Genomic DNA, 24,348 nt, shown 5'->3' on the forward strand with positions numbered 1-24,348 from the left:
AACACACAGTTTGGAAAGCTCTGCCATAATCCTGTGCACAATTACTTGCAGTGTAAGAAGCTCAGATATATAAGCTAATTGCCAAATGGCACCTTAAATGGAGATTATGGTCACCACAACAGAATGTCTAGGCACCCTTTTTTGCAATGAAATTTATTTATTATTATTATTATTATTATTATTATTATTTAGGGTTGCCATATTTTGAAGAGCAAAAAAGGGGACACTATGATGACTCTCATTTTAAATACCACTACTATATGTAGGCTATAGAAGCTGTGATCTATTGCTGAGGGGGGCAGGAGAAGAGGAAAGCAAGACTTCAACCACCAGTCATGTCTATGTCTCATCCAGAAAGTATAGCCAGAGACATTTTGGCAAATTTAAAAAATCCACCCAGAAAGAAATTTTACCCCTGAAAGAAAATTTACCCTTGCCCTTTTTCCAGGGCATGTCCTGGAAAAAGAGGACACACACCAACCCTGTCATTGTTATTATTCCTTTCATTTCTTTACCACTTTATATTTTAAAGAAAAAAGTGGTTTACAACACATTAAAACATCAAATAAAACAATCCAGAATAAAACCAATTTAATTCATATTCAAGCCCATATTTATTTACCTACTTAATTTACTGTAGATAGGTGTCCCATAGCAGAAGTACTCTAAGAGGTCAGTGTGGTGTAATGGTTAGTGTATTGGACTAGGGCAGGGGTAGGCAACCTAAGGCCCAGGGGCCGGATGTGGCCCAATCGCCTTCTCAAAATGGCCCACAGACAGTCCGTGAATCAGGGTGTTTTTACATGAGCAGAATGTGTGCTTTTATTTAAAATGCATCTCTGGGTTATTTGTGGGGCATAGGAATTCATTCATATATTTTTTTCAAAATATAGTCTGGCCCACCACATGGTCTGAGGGACGGTGGACCAGCCCACTGCTAAAAAAGCTTGCTGACCCCTGGACTAGGACCTAGGAGATCAGGATTCTAATCCTCACTCACTCATGAAGCTCATTGGGTGACCTTGGGCCAGTCACAGCCTCTTAACCTACTTTACAGGTTCATTGTAGGGATTAACTGAGGAAGGGTGTGAACCATGTACTTCTTGGAGAAAAAGGCAGGATATAAGTGCAATAAATAAGCTCTTCTGTGCTCACCAGCTTAGGAAAGTTGGAGGGGCCAGCCAGATGGAAATGTCAGTCACCAGCCTGGTATCCAGAGATCCCCACATGGTGGCAATTGAACCCACCCCAATTGCAAAACACACCTGGCGAATTTCAAACATTGCTTTACTTCTGAATAAATTCACACGGGCTCTGGCTTTTAGACTGTAATCCAAAAATACACTTACCAGGATAAAAATCCCATGGAATGTGTTCAGACCTACTTCCAAATATGTATATAGTCAAACTATGGTAACTGATTCTTCATTTTTTAGGGACCACGCCTTTTAAATGTTGTGACAAGCAAGAGAAAGCTCCAGGTTTAGTGCTCTAAAACAAATCTTAGCCATAATCATGAAAAAATGTTTAGCATGTATACAGTCATACCTCAGAAGTTGAACAGAATCCATTCCAGAAGTCCGTTCAACTTCCAAAGCGCAGCTTCTGATTGGCTGCAGGAAGCTCCTGCAGCCAATCGGAAGCCGCGGAAGCCCCGTCAGATGTTCGGCTTTCGAAAGAACGTTCAAGAACTGGAACACTCACTTCCAGTTTTCAATAGTTCAGGGGCCGAAACCTTCAACTTCCAAGGTGTTTGGGGGCAGAGGTACGACTGTATAGTGAAGACCATCAAGCCTAACAAGAAAGAAGGATCACACAGGATTGCTCAACAGCACAACTTATTTTGGATAAGAAAATGGACTTTTCTACACAACAGATCATTATCAAAAGAGACAGTGGTGATCATTAGCATAGGGTGTTAAGACAAACCTTGTGGAGAACATAGGTTTTTCAACAGCTATTAGCAAAAACAGAACATCCATGTTCAGAGGCAATAAAGCTCTTTTGTCTGGTACAGCAGAGCTCTTTTATAGTTGTAATTCATTAGTTGCTATCTCAATGAAAAGTTTTTGTAATCCGTGCAAAATGTTTCTCAAAAAAAGGAAGAAAATTGATACATAGTTTGTAGTTATCTTTGCGTATGTTTCTATCTTGCAGAAACAAAGAACATACACACACACACACATACCTGAAAATGGTTACTTCTATGCTGAAAATGGAAGTTTAGGCATGGGCAGTAAATTCCCTTTTTTAAAATAAAAAGAACACACAAACAACATATTTAATTTCATGACAGCTATGTGCAATTTTATTATTTTCTGTTTTGCAAGCAAAACTTCAGTGTAACTATGTCAGTACCCACAACTGATCTGAAACATGCGTCGAACCCTCCCCACAGAGACATGGCTTTACAGTACAGCATGTTGGAATGAGGACGTTGGTAGCAGCTGCAGCATAATGGCAGGAATAATAATTAGTATTAACACCTGGGCAAAAGTGCATTCTACAAAACGTGTTAAGAAAGCATGCCTTTCTCAATGGGCTTGCTGGAAGCCCCCTTGGTCCAAATCTTACAACTGTTGTGAACTCAGTAAGTGGCCCTTAGGCAAGCCACTCTTCCTCAGCCTTTTCCCACCTGCAACAGTCAAGATAAAATAGCTGGCCTGTATTACAGGGTTGTTGCATACAAAGCATATAAGACATGCACAGCCCCTTTAGCAGCAATTGGTTTTGATCATGCTTGGTTTTGATCAGTTTATCTGTGGGTCAGAGAAACTTAAACCTTCTGCTAGTAAGCAGAATATATACTCTGCATCCACAGTGAAGTTTAAAGCAACAGTTAGAGGACATTACCCCTACAGTAAGAGCTTGAGGGCACAGCCCTGTTCCAAAGAGGTGATGTCTGGGAACCCATGCACACAAATATTGCTTATGTCTGTTACCTCCAAGGAAAAGGAGAAGAGACTCCATGAAAAGTTGCAATCTATCACCTTCTAAGACTATTGGGGGGCTGTTTGTTTATTTAATAAGTTCATAGAGAATACATGAGGCTACAGACATAAGAGATTCTCCCATATGCCCATGGCCTTGTACGGTACTCAGGAAACGTACAGATGCTCAGGCACACTAAAGAGGTCTGAGCCTCCAGAACCCCATGGCCATGTAGAGCTTCCAAGCTGCATTAAGACAGTTTAATACATGCATTGGAAAGGGTGAATTTTGGTAGGTAAGGCTTCTTATAACTGCAGTACCTTGATGGGAGAAGTTGTATCTAAATCCCTTTAATGCATTAGGCACAGGAGCCCTGCTTCACACTCAGTCTGACAAATAGCCTCATAGGAGAGTGTACCAAGCCTGTACTCCAGAGCTTTCCAAACTTTCCATGTTGGTGACACACTTTTTAGACATGCATCATTTCGCAATGCAGTAATTCAGTTTTGCATCATTTCATGACACAGTAATTCAGTTTTACTAGCAAACCGGAGGTTAAACTAACCCCTTTCCAGCCCTGGGAGGAGCATGGGGAGCGTTTGCACAACACACCTACACACTGCAGCTGACACAATAACGTGTCCCGACACACAGTTTGGAAAGCTCTGCCATAATCCTGTGCACACTTACTTGCAGTGTAAGAAACTCACATAGATAAGCTAATTGCAAAATGGCACCTTGAACGGAGATTATGGTCACCACAACAGATTATCAAGGCACCTTTTCTTGCAATGAAATTTATTATTATTTAGGGTTGCCATATTTTGAAGAGCAAAAAAGGGGACGCTGTGATGACTCTCGTTTTAAATACCACTACAGTGGTACCTCGGGATAAGTACTTAATTCGTTCTTGAGGTGTGTACTTAACCTGAAACTGTTCTTAACCTGAAGCACCACTTTAGCTAATGGGGCCTCCTGCTGCCGCCGGAGCACAATTTCTGTTCTTATCCTGAAGCACTATTTCTGGGTTAGCAGAGTCTGTAACCTGAAGTGTATGTAACCCAAGGTACCACTGTACTATATGTAGGCTATAGAAGCTGTGATATATTGCTGAGGATGGGGGCGGGAGAAGAGAAGAGGAAAGCAAGTCTTCAACCACCAGTCACATCTATGTCTCATCCAGAAAGTTCAAAACAGCTGTAATGAGCAGGAACATCCAATAGGATGCAATAACAACAATAATAATAGTCATTTGAGAGAGCTTTCCCATACCCAGCTTGAACCCATGACTTGGGACAAGGGGGCCTGACGCCATGAGGCGAAAAGGGAGGGGAAATTCTTCCCCTTCTTCATCTTCTCCTCGTGGCGTTGGGGGGGAGGGAGAAGTCAGGCGTTTTGGGTAATAGGAAGCACGAGAGAGAAGTTTTAAAGGACTCCAAGCAGAGGCTGAGGAAGGAAGGGGGGCGGGATAAGAAAGCGAAACTGAGAGACGCTGAAACGAAAGACGCCCCCCCCCCAACCAACCGTTTCTGTCAAACAAATAGGGTTAGGTGGGTGAGTGGGGAGGCACTTACTTGAGTTCCATTTACCACGACCCCTGACATCTCTGCCCCCAAAATGTGCTGCCTCTCTCTCCCCACACGCCCCACTCAAGGGAGAGGCAAGACTCCTGAGGGGACTTTTCGCTTCTCCTAAGGTGGCCGCCCCTGGTGGGCTGAGGGGAAGGAGCGCGACGGGCGGGGGAGGGGAAGGAAAGAAAAAAAGGCGCGAAGAAGAGCTCCTCAGCCTTCCCCAGCTGCGCCTGCAATTAAATGCCCTGGGAGGAAGCCCAGCTGTCGTCAGCTGATCCCGAGGCGGAAGAGCCCGTGTTAACTGACGCCGCGCGCTATTCCGGGTTCCTCACGTGAGCGAGGCGAGGGGCCTCTTGCGTGTCGACCCAAAATCGTCGGGGGCCGAGGTGGGATGCAACTTCTCCTCCCAGGATGAGCTTACCTGGGAGCAAAGAAACCCCTCCCAAAGACTACCTTTTTTTTTTTCTAACTTGGGTGCCCAGATGTTGTTGATCATTTTTATAATTTTTTCCTTTTTTATAATATTTTCATTTTACAATATTTAAATACATCCTTCCTGCATTTTTCACGTTTTTTGGCTCATATGAGCTAATCGGCTTCCTTCCCTCCCTCTTTAAAGGTAAAGGACTCCTGACAGTTAAGTCCAGTCATGAATGACTCTGGGGTTGCGGCGCTCATCTCGTTTTACTGGCCGAGGGAGCCGATGTTTATCCACAGACAGTTTTTCCAGGTCATGTGGCCAGCATGACTAAGCCGCTTCTGGCGAACCAGAGCAGCGCACGGCAACGCTCTTTACCTTCCCGCTGGAGTGGTACCTATTTATTTACTTGCACTTTGACATGCTTTCGAACTGCTAGGTTGGCAGGAGCTGGGACCAAACAACGGGAGCTCACCCCGTCGTGGGGATTCGAACCACCTACCTTATGATCGGCAAGCCCTAGGCTCAGTGGTTTAGACCACAGCGCCACCCCCGTCCCTCCCACCTTATGGTTGCATTAATTCTTTATTGTGGTTGCCGCAGTGACACCTCTTCCTGATTACTTTATATCATTCCAATTAACCAATTTTTATTCAGTTTTCAGTTACAATCCAATAATTGCCTCACTATAACAATACCAAATTATAATGCAATTACTAATACCAATCATAAAAATACAGAATTATATAATTCAGGTCCACACACACACCCGGGTGCTATATTTGATAGTTTGATTATTTTCTTTATTTCTGCATTCCAAAATCTTACTAATTTCAATTACATTCCGGTCAAAATAGTAATCCCTTATGCAACAACTGCAGTATTAATAACTTCCATTCGTGCTTGACACATTAAATGATTTATAGAACTACAAGTGAGGCACTCAAACTATATCCTTGTTCTTCCTGTGTGTGGCAATTATTCTGTCCGTGGTATTTCTTCCTGTCCCTGTAAAATGTTATGTCTATCATTTCCTGGTTGTTGTGGCCAGAGAACCAACGGGTTGTGGCCAGAGAACCAGCTGGAGCTGGGAATAGCACTGAAAGAAAGGTAGGGCTGGGACAGATACTCCTGCCTGAACCCCTGGAGAGCCACTGGCAGCCAGTGTGAACAGAACTGAGCTAGAGGGACCAATGGATCTGACTCAGAATAAGTCAACTTACTACGCTCCTATGGTTACAGAGACAAAAGTAAGGGAAGATTGGTCTCCAGTCACAGAACAAGCGCTACTAAAAATGCATCTGCAAGGGAGGAATAGCCTGGATTTAAGGTGGGTTTAAATGCCTCTTAATAACTTGCCTCTGAACTACAACACCACCAACCTAATTTCCTTTTCATGATCCTCCGTACATTCGCCTCTTCTTGTGTGTGTAGTCCAGGCATGGGGAACCTGTGGTCCTCCAGATGTTGGACTATAGCTCTCAAAATCCTTGGCCATTGGCGATGGTGATGGGAACTGGAATCCAAAAACACCTGGAGGGCCACAGGTTTCCCATGCCTGGATTAGCCTATGGTATTGTAAGCTTGCGACCATTCTGTGCTTTTTATTTTAGTTGTGCTGTGCCTAGCTATTAACATCATTTTAATATTCAATTCAATGGTGCTTATGCAGAACTTTCTAGCGGTTTGTGTGCCACAGATCATCCTGTCACTCGGCCAACTGGATAAGCAGATAGCTCAGTCGGTAGAGCATGAGACTCTTAAAGTCAGGGTTGTAGGTTCAAGCCCCACGTTGGGCAAAAGATTCCTGCATTGCAGGGGGTTGGACTAGATGCCCCTCGTGATCCCTTCCAACTCTACACTTCTATGGTTCTATGGTTCAGCCTTAATGGCACCCAACATTCACCAACTGCAGTGCAGGTTTAACCTTGACTCATGGAATAGTTACTTCTGGTCTGACAGCATTTTGTTATTGTATGTTATTAATACTGAGTCACCTGATTGTGGTGTGGTTTGCACGTGGTTGCCAAAATTGTTAATCCACCCCATGCACTTGTGTGCAGGACCAGCCTGCCCATTGGACAAAGTAGACATTTCACAAGGGGTTTAGGAAGTGGGGGGGGGGGGGTGAGAGAGAGAGAGAGAGAGAGAGGTGGAGGGAGAGGAAAAACTATTTGCATTTATCATGGATGGCATGCTGTCTAGCCACCCCAGCTAACACAGAGACATACATATAAGAAACTATGATATGGAGGGTTTACATGGATGCAGACCTCTGCCTAGGCCGCAGGCACACTCAGATCTGGTCCTGTGTTTAAGTTTATTCTTGAGTGTTAATGCTATGCCGATCCTTAGAGAGACAAGCAGATAAGGGGATATCTTAAACTGGATCAACTTCTATTGGTGATGTGACATAGTACATGTCATCACCTTATCTAATGTGTGTCCTGCAACATATTCTCAGTTTTGAATGGGTTTTACATTTCCTTCCTTATCTTGGGCAAAGCCCCAATACCTTAATATATAAGGTGGTTGCTGTTTCCTTTTCTACCATTCTTCATTGTTCTTACATAGCTGTCAGGCATAGTAGCACATTCCAATATAAAAATGTGTGATCTCTTGCCTCCCAGAGCTGAGCACACGCCTGGAAGCAAAAAAATCCTTTGGAAGGCATTCTCTTAATAGTGTCCTATCTAGAGCTCTGAAAAAGTGTGACAGCCACAAAGGTAAGTATATATGTTCGTATTATGAAAGTCAGCATGCATTCTGCAAGTATATACACATGCCCCTGGCTGCCGCAGGGAATTGCTTGTCCATTTCCCTCACAAAAAAGGCTGGAACTTGGGGAAAGAGCTGTTGCTCCGGCAATGAAGTAGCTCAGACCAAGGACTTACATAGAAGCTGGAGACTCTGCTCCTTCCTAGCACTTGGGCAGACCCTGATCCATGAGCTACCACCTCATCCTAAGCCTCCGATGCAGCTAGCCAGGCACCTGGCTGGCAGCGCTGAAGCTCCCATCTGGATCACCATCTCCTCTGCTCCTATGACCCTGAAGAAGATGGGAAGTGGCGGGTCAGAGATCCAGCTAGGGGAAGCCATGCAGCAGGTGTGGTGACCTCTAGTCTTTGGCAGGGATATCCAGAGCCAACAGCGCTTCAGAATCATTGGCATTCTGGAGATCTGCTGGAGGCTCCTCCTCCTCCTCCAAGATCTGAGTAGGCTTGAACCTTGAAGAACTGCTCCCAAAGGCCAACCACCATCTATCTTCAATTTGGCTTGCACTGTGCTTGAGTGCTTTTGCATTCTGCCAGGGGGTAAAGCAATCTAGTTGTCCAATATTTATTTATTTTCTGCATTTATTAGGTGCCCAATAGCTCTTTGAGCATCATACAAGAAAACAGCGAAACAACATAAAATCATAAAAGCCCAACAAGATACAATAAAGAGCAGCTTTACACAATTATAAATAGGAGCTAAAAACATAACAAGCAGCAAAATACATTTTTAAAATACCAGTGAGTAAAAGCACTTAAAAAACAAAACAAAAAGCAGGAGCAGATAATTTAAAACAGAGAATTTAAAAATTAAAAACATCGGATTTGAACTTCAGAAGATCCAAAGAAGCTGAATACCAGAAGATTCAGGACACCAGTTTACAAACAACAACAACAACAACAACAACAACAACAACCAACCCACCCAAAAATCGTTGCTAGGGAGCACAAGTGGGAAGTGTGTTGTTGGGTTCAGGCCTTGCTCTCAAGCTTCCCATCTCATTGGCCTTTAGTCAAATCGAGCAAGGGTCAATCAACAAAAGAAAAATTGTTGGAAATGCATTCAGTTAGGTACCAGGCAGGCCCCTCTGGGTAAGCAATGCTATACCATTTTACAGTCATGTCCTCCATTTTGAAGGCGTGACATACAAGCAAATTTAGATTCCCTCACCCCCACCTCAATAAACAGGACGTTTTCGACTATATATGTGTACCAAATGTCAGGTTTCTAGCTCATGAAGAAATAGCCTGATATTTGATACCACCTTCAATCAGCGCATTCAAATTTCCCATATACCGTGGAACCTCGGGTTGCAAACGTGATCCATGCGGGAGGCACATTCACAACCCACAGCGCCGTGTCTGCGCACATGCGGGTCACAATTCAGCGCTTCTGTGCATGCGCAAAGTGTGATTTAGTGCTTATGCGCATGCGTGAGCACTGAAACCTGGAAGTAACCCATTCTGGTACTTCCAGGTTTGGCACGGTGTGCAACCCGAAAACACGTAACCTGAAGCGTCTGTAACTGTACATACAGAATGGCTATAGTTACAACTATTGATGGCTTTGGTGCTCTTAATAAACTAAGTATGTTACTTAAACAAACAAATGGAAACTTGCAGGTTGTTTTTTAAAGGCATGATGGGTTTTCACTCACTCACTGAAATATAGAAAGAATATATACCTGTAAAATTGAGCAGGTTGCCTGAAAATGACTTGACAATACAGCGTATGGAAAGATCTCAGACTCTGGTCTTTCATTTTTAAAAAAATATCTTGCCCTTCTAGACAGAAAGGTATGAAGCAGCATATGAAGATACCCTACTGAGTGATTTATATGAAATGGCAGAAAGGCAAAAAGAGCAAAATCCAGAACCGCTGAAGCCAGGCAAGACTACGATGGTCTTCATGTTCCTCAAACAAAGCAGTGAAGGCTTTCTATTAGCTCCTTTAACAAATTCCTGCCCAATAGTAACAGACGGTATTTCCTCATCTTCTATCATATTCACACTTACATGAGAGGAAGCCCTCTTGAACACAGTGTGACTTCCATATGATATGATTGCGGTACTAGAGGGTTTTTTGGGGTGGGTAGTTTCTTCCCAGAGGGACGTGGGTGGCGCTGTAGGTTAAACCACAGAGCCTAGGGCTTGCTGATCAGAAGGTCAGTGGTTTGAATCCCTGCTACGGGGTGAGCTCCCGTTGGAAGGTCCCTGCTCCTGCCAACCTAGCAGTTCGAAAACACATCAAAGTGCAAGTAGATAAATAGGTAACGCTCCAGCGGGAAGGTAAATAGCATTTCCGTGCACTGCTCTGGTTCGTCAGAAGTGCTTAGTCATGCTGGCCACATGACGCGGAAGCTGTACGCCGGCTCTCTCAGCCAGTAAAGCGAGATGAGCACCGCAACCCCAGAGTCGGTCATGACTGGACTTAATGGGCAGGGGGTCCCTTTACCTTAGTTTCTTCCCTTCTTGTTACCCTATCACAGATGGTACACATAGAGATACACACTTCTTTAAATGCATTTGTCTTTTCCTGCCCCCTATGGTGCATTAACCTCTTCTCTATTTATATTGACTTTCTTTTATTGTTTCCTCTTTGTGTATAGATCTATATGCCTATGAGGTAGTGCATTTGACTGAGGTCATTCTGTCTTCAACATCCATCACCTCATTGGTCACCAGGGTTGATTTGATTGACTTGGTTAGCTAGGCAAGTGTTACGTTCCTCCCTCATGCTCTGTGGAAGAAGGAAACCATCCCAGAAAACAGGAATTTATTGCTTTTCACTTAAGGGTTTGAGACACTGGACAACAGGCATCAGAGGACAGAGGATCCAACCCCCCACAGTAGGTTGCCAGGAATGGATAAAACAACGAAAGCTCTTACCAATGCTTTTTATTCGATATTCACAGAGAGAGGCTTAGAAATCCAGCCTCTTGGAGTAATGGTGTTGCTCCAAGTGAACCCCACCCCCTCCGTCTCTCTCACTTCCTTGTGAGTCATTGCTATGGGTGTTGGAAAGGGCCTTTTGCCTTTGAGCTCTTTGCTCTCCTAGTTTCAATGCTCACCGGGTTCTGGGAGAGGGTGGGTCTGGAATGCTTTCTAAAGACACTTAGTCTGTCAGCTGTGTCTCCCCTGGTGGTGGTGCTTCTTCTTCCCCCTCCTCCTTTCCCATTATTTCCCAGTTTTCCCCCTCATCTGCCTCTGAGCTGTAACCTCCTTCAAACCCCTGTTGTAATTCTGAACTGTCTCCTTCTTCTCTGGAAGGGTCAGGCTGGGAAGGCAGTCTCCACCATTCCTCCTCTGCCTAGTCCCTGACACTGAAGAACATTCACCCCACATAGGTGAATGTTTCTAGCCCCCTCCCTAGAAACAATGGTGACATCACTGATGACTTCATAAGGAGCCTACTCTTATACTAAGGTCAGACCCACTGCCTACCCCATAAAGTCCCAGACAATGCTATTACCCAAGATCCTCTGACTGGACATATCAGACCTTGAACCCGGGGTTTTCTGAATGTGCAGCATGTGTTTTACCACTGAGCATAGCACTTTTCCATCTGCTGTCATAGTATGGGCTTAGACAGCAAGAATACAGTATGTGATGTTGCCATTCTAAGACTTTTTTTGTAACCAAGAAGTTGAACTGTTAGACCACCATCATGATGACCCCGGTTAATTCTGAACCCTGTTCCCTATTGCATTTCACTTTGCAACAACTTTAACGTTTTCCTGATTCCGTTAGTTTTTATTGAAATATTCTATGGGTAAAGTGTTCTAATTTATAAGAAATGTATTACAAGTAAATATCAGTGTTTTACAGGCCTTGCTCATTGCTTGGCTTTTTTGAAGACCAGCTTTGAAAATGTGTTGTCTCGGTGTTCAAAGGAGATGGACGCAACATTGTAGTTATCTTTTACATACTTTTATCCACGTTCTCCAGGTATGCATAATTTTGCAAACCTCTCGCTACACATGTCTCACTTCACCTGTATTTATTCTGGGACTGAATCCATGTTCTTAATAATGCTTCACTCATTGCTGTCATGGAGATGTATCTCATTTGTCTTCACCTGCCCTTTGCAACTGGTGCTTTCTGCCACACTCTCAGAAGGCGAAATTAAATGGTTTCTGGTAATGAAACGGTTTCTGAGTAACAGGCAAAGATCAAGTAACTGAGGAAGTGACTCTGGGGGCCAAGGGAGCTTTTTTTGTTAGACCAGGAAGCTGTTATCGCTTGTTACAATCCCTCTAGTGTCGGTTAACTTATGTATCTAAAATAGCTAACCAATTACAGCTGGCGAAAAGTGCAGTGTGGTGGAGGAAAGCTGATTCATTTGCAGTCACCATAAAAGTGTGGTCAACATCTTTGCTGTGTAACATCAGGGCACACCTCTGAGAGAAACCCAGACTTTGAGAGGGTTCTACCATGGAAGGGCCTGAGGTTCTTGCCAGCAGATAATCAGTTAACAACACCCACTACTTCTCTTGTCAAAACTGCTTCCTGACAGTGCTATCAAATTTCAAAACTATACTGGCAATCATGATGGATAACTATTAGGTAGCCAGTGATTTTTTTCTCACCTTCGAAATCCAAAGAACTTCACTTTTCTTTTCATATCTAACTTCACCACTGTAGATACATATAAAAATGAAACTGTAAAAAAAAAATTGGAATGGGTAAGAAACAAAGAGTAAGGTTAAAAAGCAAACACACTTTTACAGCACATCCTAAACCATGTATAACTCAGAATTAGTTCTAGGTAAGTGGGGTTAGGATTGTAGGCTTGGTGGTTTCTTTTACAATATAAAAGAAAGGATGGAGAGCATCTGGTCCTCCAGATGCTGAACTGTAACTCTCAGCAGCCCCAGCCAGATGGCCAATGGTCAGGCACAGTTGATGGGAATTGTAGTCCAACAACAACTGAGGGCCACAGGTTCCCTCTCCCTGTTTTATACTTCTGTTGCTTGTGCTAGCTTGATCATCCTGCTGCCTCATTAAGTGAGTGCCAGGGGCACTATTTCATGTTTCATTGAGGAGGAGACTATCGACAAGGCTCAAAAGCTTACTCTTGAATGTATTCAAGCCTAATTTACAACACCAGCCGTGTGTTTTAACCCTATGTTGTTACTATGCAATGTCTTATAATAAGCAAAGTCACTGACGCTCCTGTGAGTGTTTTGTTTTTTTTCAATCACCCTTCACAATTGATGGGTATTTTGTACTTTGGTCTTCAAATATGCAATGCCTAATGAGAAGAAGCAGCTTTCAGTGCCATGGCTGCCATGGATTCCTAGGAACTTGTCAAAGGTAGAAGTCTGGAGGCATGCTGTGAAGCAAGCAGGCAGAGAACTCAGTCTTCAGCTCAGACTAATGAGCCAGGCTAGAAGCAGTTTTATAGGACAAGGTGACATCCTTTTGGCCGCTTTCTAGCATATGATCTCTGCTGGTAGCTGCAATACCACCCATCAGCAGCAATAGCGTAGTAGAAAGTAGGCCCTCCCTTCTTCCGCCAAGCTACCATGATGGTGTAAAATGTACAAGGGTCCTACTGTGAGAGAGTCCCCAGGGCCTTACAGAATTGTAGCACTATGTGAGAGCTAAGGATTTTTACCAAGAAATCCCTAATCCACTTACAAGGCTGCATTTTTTCCAAATGCTTTTGTGTTACAGTTAAACCAGCATAAAACCCATTAAAAATTATAGTGTTGATCAGAGATCAAGACCAGTGACCCTCCAAAAGTTGTTGGACTCCAACTCTCATCAGCCTAAGCCAGCATGGTGGATGATGGGAGCTGGAGTCCATCAATATGGAAGGCCAGAGGTTCCCAATCCCTGCTGTAGATGTACTCAAAAGAAAACAATCGTAGTTGCACAATATTTGAAAGGGTTTGGAATCCAGCAGAGCAAGTGGTCTCTTTCCATATCCCCTGCCCCATGCCAAAGAGATGACTGTCTGGAGGAGAAAGCAAGTTCAACGCAGAGTGCATCCTTTCCTTGGTCCATGTCACACAAAGGTGGGAATCCTTTGGCTCTCCAAATGTTCCTGAACTACAACTCCAATTAGTCCCAGCAAGCATGGCCAACGGCCAGGGATTATGGGACTTATAGTTCAGCAAAGGTTCCTCACGCCTGCTGTAGTGCAAGGGAGCTGCACATGGAAAGCTGAGTTGGGGGCATACCATGCAGGAAAAAAGGTCAAAAATAAAAAAGGAAACTCAGAAAACTCTTAGATTTTAGAAATTTGATCTTGTGTTCAATATTACAAGTAAATATTGTCACCTTATGAACCCTTATCCTGAAATTGTAAAAAAAAAAGCTGTATCTGCAGGGAAATGGTTATTAGTATTTCTCTTTTTTCTGCCTTAGTGCAGAAAATGTTCCCTTTTTTTCCCCCTTAATGTCTTCTGCTTCACTTCTTCCCAAACTTTATCCCCTGTGGTTTTGCTAAAAAAAAAATTATCTACAAATGAGAGATCACAAACAAATGGGTCCCTACATATAAAGTGGTACTTCCCCCACTTAATGATTGGTTTATTATTGTAATACTGCTTCGTTTAAAATACACAAAGGAGTTTTTAAAATTGTACTGCTTCTAAAAGACCTTCCCTGGGAATTTTCAACATATTCTTCGCTTCCATACCATTCTGTCATTGGCTTTATCTGCAGCGGCACAAAATGAGGCTGCAGGTATTACTTGGGCCACACAAGGACTTAGCTCACTAGATTGGCTCCGAAACCTCCTTCCACTCTTGGTCAAGGCCAGGCTCAGAGACCATGTTATGCTGGGCAAAGGAACCAATCCAAATGGGATGATCACCAGGAGGAGCTAGCCGGGTGCAAACACCAACAAACAGGTTAAAGGCTCGATACCTTAGGAATGGATATGGAACAACTGATTGGTTCGAAATTGGGAAAGGAGTACGCCAAGGCTGTATATTGTATCCCTGCTTATTTAACTTATATGCTGAATTCATCATGTGAAAGGCTGGGCTGGATGAATCCCAAGCCAGAATTAAGATTGCCGGAAGAAATGTCAACAACCTCAGATATGCAGATGACACAACCTTGATGGCAGAAAGTGAGGAGGAATTAAAGAACCTTTTAATGAGGGTGAAAGGGGAGAGCACAAAATATGGTCTGAAGCTCAACATCAAAAAAACGAAGATCATGGCCACTGGGCCCATCACCTCCTGGCAAATAGAAGGCGAAGAAATGGAGGCAGTGAGAGATTTTACTTTCTTGGGCTCCATGATCACTGCAGATGGTGACAGCAGTCATGAAATTAAAAGACACCTGCTTCTTGGGAGAAAAGCAATGACAAATCTAGACAGCATCTTAAAAAGTAAAGACATCACCTTGCCAACAAAGGTCCGTATACTTAAAGCCATGGTTTTCCCAGCAGTGATGTATGGAAGTGAGAGCTGGACCATAAAGAAGGCCGATCGCCAAAGAATTGATGCTTTTGAATTATGGTGCTGGAGGAGACTCTTGAGAGTCCCATGGACTGCAAGAAGATCAAACCTCTCCATTCTTAAGGAAATCAGCCCTCAGTGCTCACTGGAAGGACAGATCCTGAAGCTGAGCCTCCAATACTTTGGCCACCTCATGAGAAGACTCCCTGGAAAAGACCCTGATGTTGGGAAAGATGGAAGGAACAAGGAGAAGGGGACGACAGAGGACGAGATTGTTGGACAGTGTTCTCGAAGCTACCAGCATGAGTTTGACCAAACTGCGGGAGGCAGTGGAAGACAGGAGTGCCTGGCGTGCTCTGGTCCATGGGGTCATGAAGAGTTGGACACGACTAAATGACTAAACAACAACAACCTTAGGAATGGGCTGCAAGTGAAGAATGCATGTGAGAACCAACATTGAATTTACTCCACGGCAAGACACAGCTGGGCTGGACAGTTCAGAGAACAGACCAAGAAACAGGAGTTGGGAGTGTATCAGCAGAGGGGTTAGGAGAGGAGCAGGTCACTCTGTTGGCACCATGAAGATTTTTTTAAAAGTGTTAGAGGAGGGATAGGCAACCTAAGGCCCGTGGGCCACAAGCAGCCCACAGGGATCATTTAACTGGCCCATGAGCCGCCCCTGAACCAAGCCGCCCACTTGGCGAGTCCCCACACGCTGTGCTAAACCGGTGCAACGCGGCGCGTGGACTCGCTTCCGCGGTGCCAGAAATTGCATCTGCGCATGCTCAGACGCCGAAAATTGCAACCACGTGTGATCACACGTGAACGTGATCTGGCCCACGGAGGGATCTTTGCTGGAGTGAACTGGCCCAGACCAGGTAAACCTCGCTGACTCCTGGGTTAGAGTGACACAGAACATGTAGTAAAAATCAAGTCACAAACGATCCCTGGGCATCCCTGTTCTTTCAGATTCCATTGGAAGCTGGAGTGGAAAACCACTTCAAGTTTAGACCAGATGTGCCAATATTAAGACATCAACAGTGTGTGACTTGTTGTGTTTTTCTATTGCTATTGCTAGTACAGTGGTGCCTCGCAAGACGAAAAGAATCCGTTCCGCGAGTCTCTTCGTCTAGCGGTTTTTTCGTCTTGCGAAGCAACCCTATTAGCGGATTAGCACTATTAGCGGTTTAGCGGCTATTAGCAGCTTAGTGCCTTAGAAAAAGGGGGTGGGGAGCGAAAAAAAATCGCAAGAATCGCAAGACATTTTCGTCTTGCGAAGCAAGCCCATAGAGAAATTCGTCCTGCGAAGCACATTGAAAAACGGAAAACCCTTTCGTCTAGCGGGTTTTCCGTCTTGCGAGGCATTCGTCTTGCGGGGCACCACTGTACTGGGCAGCCTGAGAGAGTACAGCTGGCCTTGAAGCAGGAAGTGGTGTGCTATTGGCTCTCCTGGATCACCTGACTCTCAAGCAAAGAAGGAATCTGGCTGGCTGTCGTGTCTGTTTCCTAGCTTGAAATTAATAAGGAGTAGGTAATGGGCATATGGCCAGATAGCTGTCCCACTATGGTTTTTAATCACAATCACAATAATAAATTCATACTAAATGCAGCATAAAGGATAAAACTTGACAGTTTCCTGACAGATGCAATACATGATGCAGACTCCATTTTAAAAACCTGAGCAGGAGCTTGATAGCAAGAGCACAAGTTGAGTTAACATTCCAAAAAAAGAAGAAAAAAAGAAGTGAATAAACGTTTGGTCTAAAAACCTGATGCTTTATTATGTCTCTAAAAAAGATAGCTTTACATTTTCACATGATGAATAAAAGCTTTTAATTTAGACACTCAATCAGCTTATGTAAAGTGGTATAGATTAAGATGAAAATCATTTGTAAATGTATTTGTCAGTGTTTCAAACTACCACCCTTTTCCTAGAAGAAATATTAATCAGAGAGAGCAACCCTGGTTCCCCCCATTGCTTGCAAAAACTACATAAAGCTATTTCTCATTCTAAGAAAGGACTTGTTCAATGCATTGAGTATTTATACATTTTTCTACTTATTCAAATCCATTTACACGAAATAGCAATGGCAGCCAACCTTAAGTTTACATTTACAAATCTTTAGTCATCTGTCATGTAAGGAGAATAGCTATCTCAAGATAGTACATCAGATCTCCTGAAATTTTTCCTTTTAAAAATGAGAGAGGAGGAGGTTTTATCATTTTAAGTCCTTGAAGGAACTAGAAAATTAAAGGTAATACTGTACATGAATTAAAGCTCTTGAATGGCCAAGATACAATAGCAGCCTTCTCTGAAGGTGTATATCTCTGCATTAAGTTACATCTCTGACCTAGCTTGTTCCATTCAGACACTGCAAGTAGCAGAGTGGTCTCTGTGCCACATGTAATTTGATAATTAAGTAATTCCTCACAGAGAGACAATGCAGAAGTGCCCACTGAGGAGTCTCACCATTGTATCTCTGTATGAGCCAGAATGCTGACTCATGCAGAAACTTAGAGGGTGTGGCGTTCCATTTAGGGTAGATAAATTAATAGTGTTGCAGGCATAAGAGTAAAGCTGCCATCAGTTTTAATTCAGAAAAAAAGATGTCTCAGCTATCAGATATTTGGGAAGCAATGCTCTGAAAGCTGCTTCCCATGTTAATTGCTCATCGTAGGTGAACTGAGAAACGTTGGCTGTAAAAATGGCCCCAACAACTGCACACCTAAAGAAGGCAGAGGGGAGTTAATAAGCATCATGCATGGCCCCCCTCAAAGCAAAACACTAAGATTTTAGCCTTTGGCTGCCTTAATCTATTTGGCATTGGGTGAGGAATGACTGAAACCTGGCACTGCAGACAGCCACCTGTATGAAATACAATGGGCAGAGTTAATCCATTGCCTAGTGGGCAGCTGCATCCATGAGAACATTTACACTGTGCATCTGGTGTCACTGAAAGCTGCTTTGGAGGCTTAACCGCCCTTCTCTCTCCACATGCTTTAAAGTTACAAAACATGCATGTATACTCAGGATCTCATGTATATCTTATCTGTGTTATGTACTCCAGTATGTACAAAAAATGAGAAGTGCCTTCCAGCATCAGACCAACATTAATCTCGTCTAGCATCCTTGAAAGAATCCCAGGAACCAGGTAGGGGACCATAGCCTAACATCTGCACAGCTGTTTCTGCTGCTGTCTGGGTAAGTTTTGATTGAAAAGGGAAGTGAATGGGATGGGGTGGTTTTGGCAACAGCAGAGAGAGATGTCACCAGATAATAGCACCAGATTATCCCATTTTGAATCAAAACCTCGTTTCAAGGCAGGGGACGGGACAAGCTTCAAAATGAGCCTTAGAGAACAGAATAAAGTTGTGTTCCAAGCCCCCACCCTTAATAAGTCAGCATTGCACATACAGTTTAAAGAGAAATCTATTGTTTGTGTAGGACACCACTCGCTTACCACTGAAAACTCCCCCACTTTCCTTACAGTAAGATTATTTACCACACCTTGATCCAAATATAGTTATAGCCAGATAAAGTATAATTATGGGTCAGAGAAAACTGCTCCAGTGACCACGCAGTGCCAGTTGGTTATCCCTGCTGAATAATAAAAGCAACATGCTCATCAGCTATAGTCTTATCTTTCATGTTAATGAAAATTGCTTTCAGACATTCTTCCAACAACTCAGGTTAAAAGCAATCCTGCCAGCTTGTCATCATTTACAGATTTATCTTTCTTATTTCCCACTAATGGAGTTGCAAAGACTCACTTGCTTATATGCTTCAGTTACTTCTTCTCACCTCACCGCAGCCCACAAGCTGTTTCACAATACTCACTTTGTTTCAGTTTGAAGTTTTTGCAATCATCCCTTTTTATTTATTTTTACTTAACAAGATTTATATACGGCTTAATCAAAAAATCAACAGAATTTAAAAAGAAGTAGGCATAACAAAATTCAGATTCAAAGACCAATATACACAATAAGATTGAATGCGTTTAGATGTGTAAATCAAAGGGGTTTGTGACTTTGACATGCATAGGAAGTACACAATCTCATTTTAATTATTTATAATAATCTTGAAGCGTGTCAAAGAGTGAGCCAGCAGTAAATCACACTGTTCAAAGTTGGAGTTAACTATTAGCAAAAACACAATCTTCACAGACTTGGCTGAGTATTAGGCCTAATGAGCACAGCAGCTCATCTCTGGTGGGTCTTACCCCATGAATCAGTTGCCGAGACTGAAAATCCCCTCCTCTCCAGGACTTTTTCCAAGCAATCAGAGACTGTGCCTGCATGCAGCCTGCTGCTGCTCTGCCCATTTCACCCCTCTTCTGGTTTTGGGAGACGAGGGAAGAGAGCTTGTCACAGCAGGAGGGGAAGACACCTGTGACTCTTTACCCACCTGACTCATCTCTGCGTCTTGGTCTCCCTCATCTCCTGCTTCAGCTTCTGCCTCTCATTCTCAACTTCTCTCTGGCACAGACTCTGCCTGCTCACGAAGTCCTGTTAACTCTTCAGCTTCTGACATCTTCTCTTCCCAGTCTTCCCCCTCTTCACACTCATCATTGTTCCACCACTACTCCCTGGGCTCTCAGCCTTCTTCCTTTGGTGGTTCCCCAACTGGTTCCTCTCCTCCCATCATTCCTCTATGCCAAACCAGTCCATGGCAATGTGGTGTGTAGAACCTGTGTCTGTGTTGGCCAGAGTTCAGGGGTGGAGAACCTCAGGCCTGGGCCCCAAATGTGACTATGTATCTCTGTCTGACACTTGGGACATCCCCAGCCCATGCTCTTCACCATCTCTGACTTGTACCCTCCTTGAGTGTTTTTGCCTTGTTCAAACCTGTTCAGATAATGCCTCTGGCTCCCCTCAGCCTAAAAAAGTTCCCTACCCCTGATACAGGTCATTTTGAAGCATCTTTACATGTGGTGTGAAAATGGGAAGCTCCGCCAGGAAACCAGGATGACCTTGTAAAATAGGTTGATATTATTGTTCTCATAGGGACACAGGTGGCGCTGTGGGTTAAACCACAGAGCCTAGGGCTTGCTGATCAGAAGGTTGGTGGTTCAAATCCACGCGACAGGGTGAGCTCCCGTTGCTCGGTCCCTGCTCCTGCCAACCTAGCAGTTCGAAAGCACCTCAAAGTGCAAGTAGATAAATAGGTACCACTGCGGCAGGAAGGTAAACAGTGTTTCAATGCGCTGTTCTGGTTTGCCAGAAGTGGCTTAGTCATGTTGGCCACATGACCCGGAAACTATACACCGGCTCCCTCAGCCAATAAAGCAAGATGAGCACCGCAACCCCAGAGTCAGCCATGACTGGATCTAATGGCCAGGGGTCCCTTTACCTATTGTTCTCATATGAGGTCTACTCCATGCACGGCACACAGGCAAGATGTGAACAGCTCAAATATTTTGTGCTAGCCTTATTGCATTCTTGGTTTTATTTTTCTATATTGCCCTTTCGATAGGAGCCCAGAGCGGTGAACAAGGAGAAAAGTGCAATCCCGTGCATCTCATTTGTGCCAGAACCAGAATACATCTCTGCTTGAGGGTTTCCCAAGAGGCTTCTGGTGAACAGGATGCTGAACTAAGTGGGCTTTTTTGCTCTGATCCAGTAACAACGTTACATGGGTAATAACCCACACATAAAAAAAACAACAATGTAATGAACGATTTAGGGACGTGGGTGGCGCTGTGGGTTAAACCACTGTGCCGCTTGGGCTTGCCAATCAAATGGTCGGCAGGTGAACTCCTGTCGTTCGGTCCCAGCTCCTGCCAACCTAGCAGTTCGAAAGCATGCAGTGCAAGTAGATAAATAGGTACCACTCCGGCAGGAAGGTAAACAGCGGTTCCGTGCACTGCTCTGGTTTTGCCAGAAGTGGCTTGGTCATGCTGGCCACATGGCCTGAAAAAAAATGAGGCCTCAAATCATTGCCTTTGTCACTGTCATTGCCTTTGAAATGGTGTGCATGTGCCGTATCTTGTGATCGATTATGCAGGATGGGGCTTACCTCCCCCCTCAAAAAAAAATTTGTTATTGAAGTTGGCACCCCAGTGAGGGACAAAGGCCTGGCGTGGTGCCCACGGTACTCCTTTTCTACTTGCAGGGAGGGCTGCCGGAGATGGCTCTGAAGCGGGAAGCTATTCCAAAACACACCCTGCGCCTTTCGTCTAAAGCGCGACAGTGCATTCTAGCAACGCCTTATTCTGCCCATTTCCATTCCTGAAGCTGCAGCCTCCCAGCCATTGCTCTGGCGGAGGCAGAAACGCAACCCGGCGGAATTTAGGGCCTGGGAAAGGCGTCCCTAAGAAACCCCACCCTTGGCGGAAGTGTCGCCAACTGCTGCGGCGGCTGCGCCTCTCGGCTCCCCCTCCCCTCTCCGGACCAGCTTCGCCTGCCTTTCGCTTTCACGGTTGTCCCTTTGCGCCGCGCGGAGAGAAGGCTGGGGCGGTGTTGGGGTGGGGCGGGGGGGGGGTGTCCTAAGCTTCTCCCGTGCCTTCTCAATCCCTTCCCATTCGTTTGCAAACCCTCCCAGCCACATTTTTATTTTTATTTTTTTAATGCAATACCAACATCTCCAAAAAAAAATCAGAACTGAATGTCCACGAAAGCATATACATTCTCCTGGTTCACTTTGGAGAGCAGTGTTTGGAAACAGACGCGCGGTAGGAAGGTGCAGGTAACGTCAGTTCGGTGCCTAGGGGGTGGCGGAGCAACGGACGGCGCGGCAGGATCTTAAGGGACGATTTGTTGCTGGGGCCTCGCTTGTCTGTGTTTTGCAGAGCAAGAGATGTGGCTCCGGCGCTCCGGCTGTTCACTCAGTTTGTTGCGGCGGGGTGCCTGCGCTGGGAATCCAGGTGGCGGGGTGGGAGAGAAGTCGCTGGCCCTCTTCAGACTCCCGAAAAAGCTCCTTATGCAAGGTCTTCTATTTAGCAAGATTCAGATCTTTTTTATTTTACGTTATTAAAATGTGACTGGCCAACTGATCTCCCTCTTGGATCTCTGCAGATCTGCCTGAGGCGGAGGGATAAGGGAAGCGGGCGTCAGAGGGGAAATAAACAGATGCGCGTAAAATGAAACGCTGCTCAACATTGAGGGGGAAACGCTGAACTGGTTTGCAAACACATAATGCAGCAACCGTGGGCAAGTAGAGATGTTTGTCCCTTGCACGTCAGACGATATACCTTTTTTCACCCTCTTCTTTATTCCCTATTTATAAAGCACCTAAATAAATAAAGCGGATGTGTTTTAACTACGATTTATAAAAGAGTCCTTTGTATATTTCCCCCCTGGTAGGTCAAGAGGTTGAGGCGAAAGTAGGAACCTACAGTTTGCAGAACAATATACGTACCCTGTGAGCAACAACAAACGCCTACCTTGGTTCTTATTTCCTTTTTTTTTTTTTTTTAATAGGGAAGCAATGCATCTGGGACAAAGATTAGTGTATCTTTCATTAACCTAATAGTAACTTGGCTCAGAAGTCTCCTTTTTGTCAGATCTACCTAATCAAGCCAGAATCTCATTCTCTCCCCGAGACAAAATTAGCAAAAACTTTACCTTTGACTTTATTGACAGGTAGCCAGTCCTCTCCCCTTCCCGCTCCCCACCTCTCTTCCCCTAGCCAGGCTATTCAATTTAGAGGATTAAAAGAAAGTCACTCCACTAACAGCATTTGGTCCATTGCTAACCCATATGTCAGCCTCGGTGCTTTAAATAATTATATTTGCATGCAGGGAGTGATTCATAAATATGTCAGGCCCGTGAAATATAGGCGAGCATTTCAAACTTTCTATTTAAAAAACATGAATTATGGCCGCGAAAAATGTGTTCCCATTTAAGGGTGATACGAAGTATTTGGTGTCTAGTACGGAGGCCCATCCATCATACAGACAATAAAGAGAGTTTTTGCCTGACGCTGGAAATTTATGGTTGCCCTTCTCTGCCCTAATAATTCAAGCATTGTGTCAGCCCCTGACAGCCCTTGCAGAAAAACAGCAACCCCTGTTATCAATCAAAAAGCCCTTTTACATTTTTAGCAAAACTCTGATCATCCAGACACCCTTTTAATGTATATATTACATCATTATAGATCATTCCGCACTCTCCTTCCATTCCACCCCCCCCCCTTACTGCAACTCAACAAAATGATCCATCATCCCTGGGACAGTCCTGATGAACGCGGATGTAAATTATTCTGCACGTTACTAAAGTACAGTCCCAAGTGACAAATGTACTTTAGGTGGAATTAATTTTTAGGGTGCACGATGAAAGCACACGGGATCTGGGGTTTGAGGAGGGAGAGAAGCAGGTAGATGTATCATCTTGGAGGAGGACTGCAAAACTGGATAAATTCCTCAGTCTAAATTATTTTCTCAAGATAAGATCAAGGAGCTGTTTTGGACCCTCACACGCGCGCAATAATTTTTATGTGTGCGTATGTGTATGCATATATGTAACAGCTCCCTGAGTAATATGCCTCATTTAGCATTTTAACCTTGGAAACAACTTTTCTCCAAAGGGAAGTATCTTGTCGGGCTCTCGAGTTTCAAACATCGGGGAGAACTGCGGAGTTTCCATAGCAAACATATTCATGAGGCCAGGGCACGCAGCCCAGGGCGCAGTTCTTCTGATCCCTTCCTGCGGTCCTGACCGGGAACGGGGCAAGGAGCGCGTCACCCTGCGGAGCCCGCGTTCATGTCCGCGGGGCTTGCGCCGGAGAGCTTCCCGCTAGATTGTGCGCCTTATGTGGATCTGCGAGATCATCTCCCTTGCGTGCGGCATAATCGTAGGACACGCTCCCCTCTCTGTAACCAAATATGCGTTTAGCCGTCTTTTGCCTCACTCTGCCCTTAGGCTTGGAGCGGAAAATACACAGTGCTCCTTTGGAGAGATGTGCGCCATTAGCTCAAACGCTCCCTGAAACCGAGAAGTCTTGTCTTGCCTTGCCTTCCCTGGCTTCAACTCTCTGGGCAGAAATTCTTCATTTGTGTGGCTGAGAGCAGGCGTTGGGCATGCTTTAATTACAAATCAGCATTCCCGACGAATATTTTTGGTGCGAACGTTAAACGCCACTTGGGTTAGCAAACTGAGAGGCGTCACATACAGCTCTGAACTCACTTTCCTTCTGCTGCCAATAAGGTGTCTACTTTTTTTTTTTTTAGGTAGCAACCCAAGATCTCCCCAAAATGACGTTCTGCGCCTAAAGGAACAGGGTGCTGTTGGGGTGG

General features: G+C 44.4%; 1 protein-coding gene and 1 long non-coding RNA gene across 4 annotated transcripts in view; one reads left to right on the forward strand and one right to left on the reverse strand.

The window, feature by feature from the left end:
• Positions 1 to 4,798, reverse strand: part of LRMDA (leucine rich melanocyte differentiation associated) — a 740,402-nt gene extending 735,604 nt beyond the window's left edge. The window contains exon 1 of one of the 2 annotated variants that reach the window (XM_083440596.1): positions 4,506 to 4,798. In XM_083440596.1, coding sequence (XP_083296722.1) covers positions 4,506 to 4,535 — 30 coding nt within the window. In that variant the 5' untranslated portion in view covers positions 4,536 to 4,798. The remainder of the gene's footprint in view (positions 1 to 4,505) is intronic. The other variant, XM_083440597.1, reaches the window with a different exon arrangement.
• Positions 4,799 to 10,636: 5,838 nt separating this feature from the next.
• LOC310677525 lies at positions 10,637 to 22,373 on the forward strand. Of its 2 annotated transcripts, XR_014511226.1 has the most exons (5): positions 10,637 to 11,296; positions 18,184 to 18,267; positions 20,589 to 20,711; positions 21,228 to 21,800; positions 21,904 to 22,373. It is a non-coding gene; the product is annotated as an uncharacterized lncRNA (long non-coding RNA). The 2 variants fall into 2 exon arrangements; XR_014511227.1 differs by having other exon boundaries at positions 10,643 to 11,296; positions 21,228 to 22,373.
• The last annotated feature ends 1,975 nt before the right edge of the window (positions 22,374 to 24,348 follow it).

This window comes from Podarcis tiliguerta (genome assembly GCF_965153285.1).
Source record: "Podarcis tiliguerta genome assembly, chromosome: 5".
Lineage (NCBI taxonomy): Eukaryota > Metazoa > Chordata > Lepidosauria > Squamata > Lacertidae > Podarcis > Podarcis tiliguerta.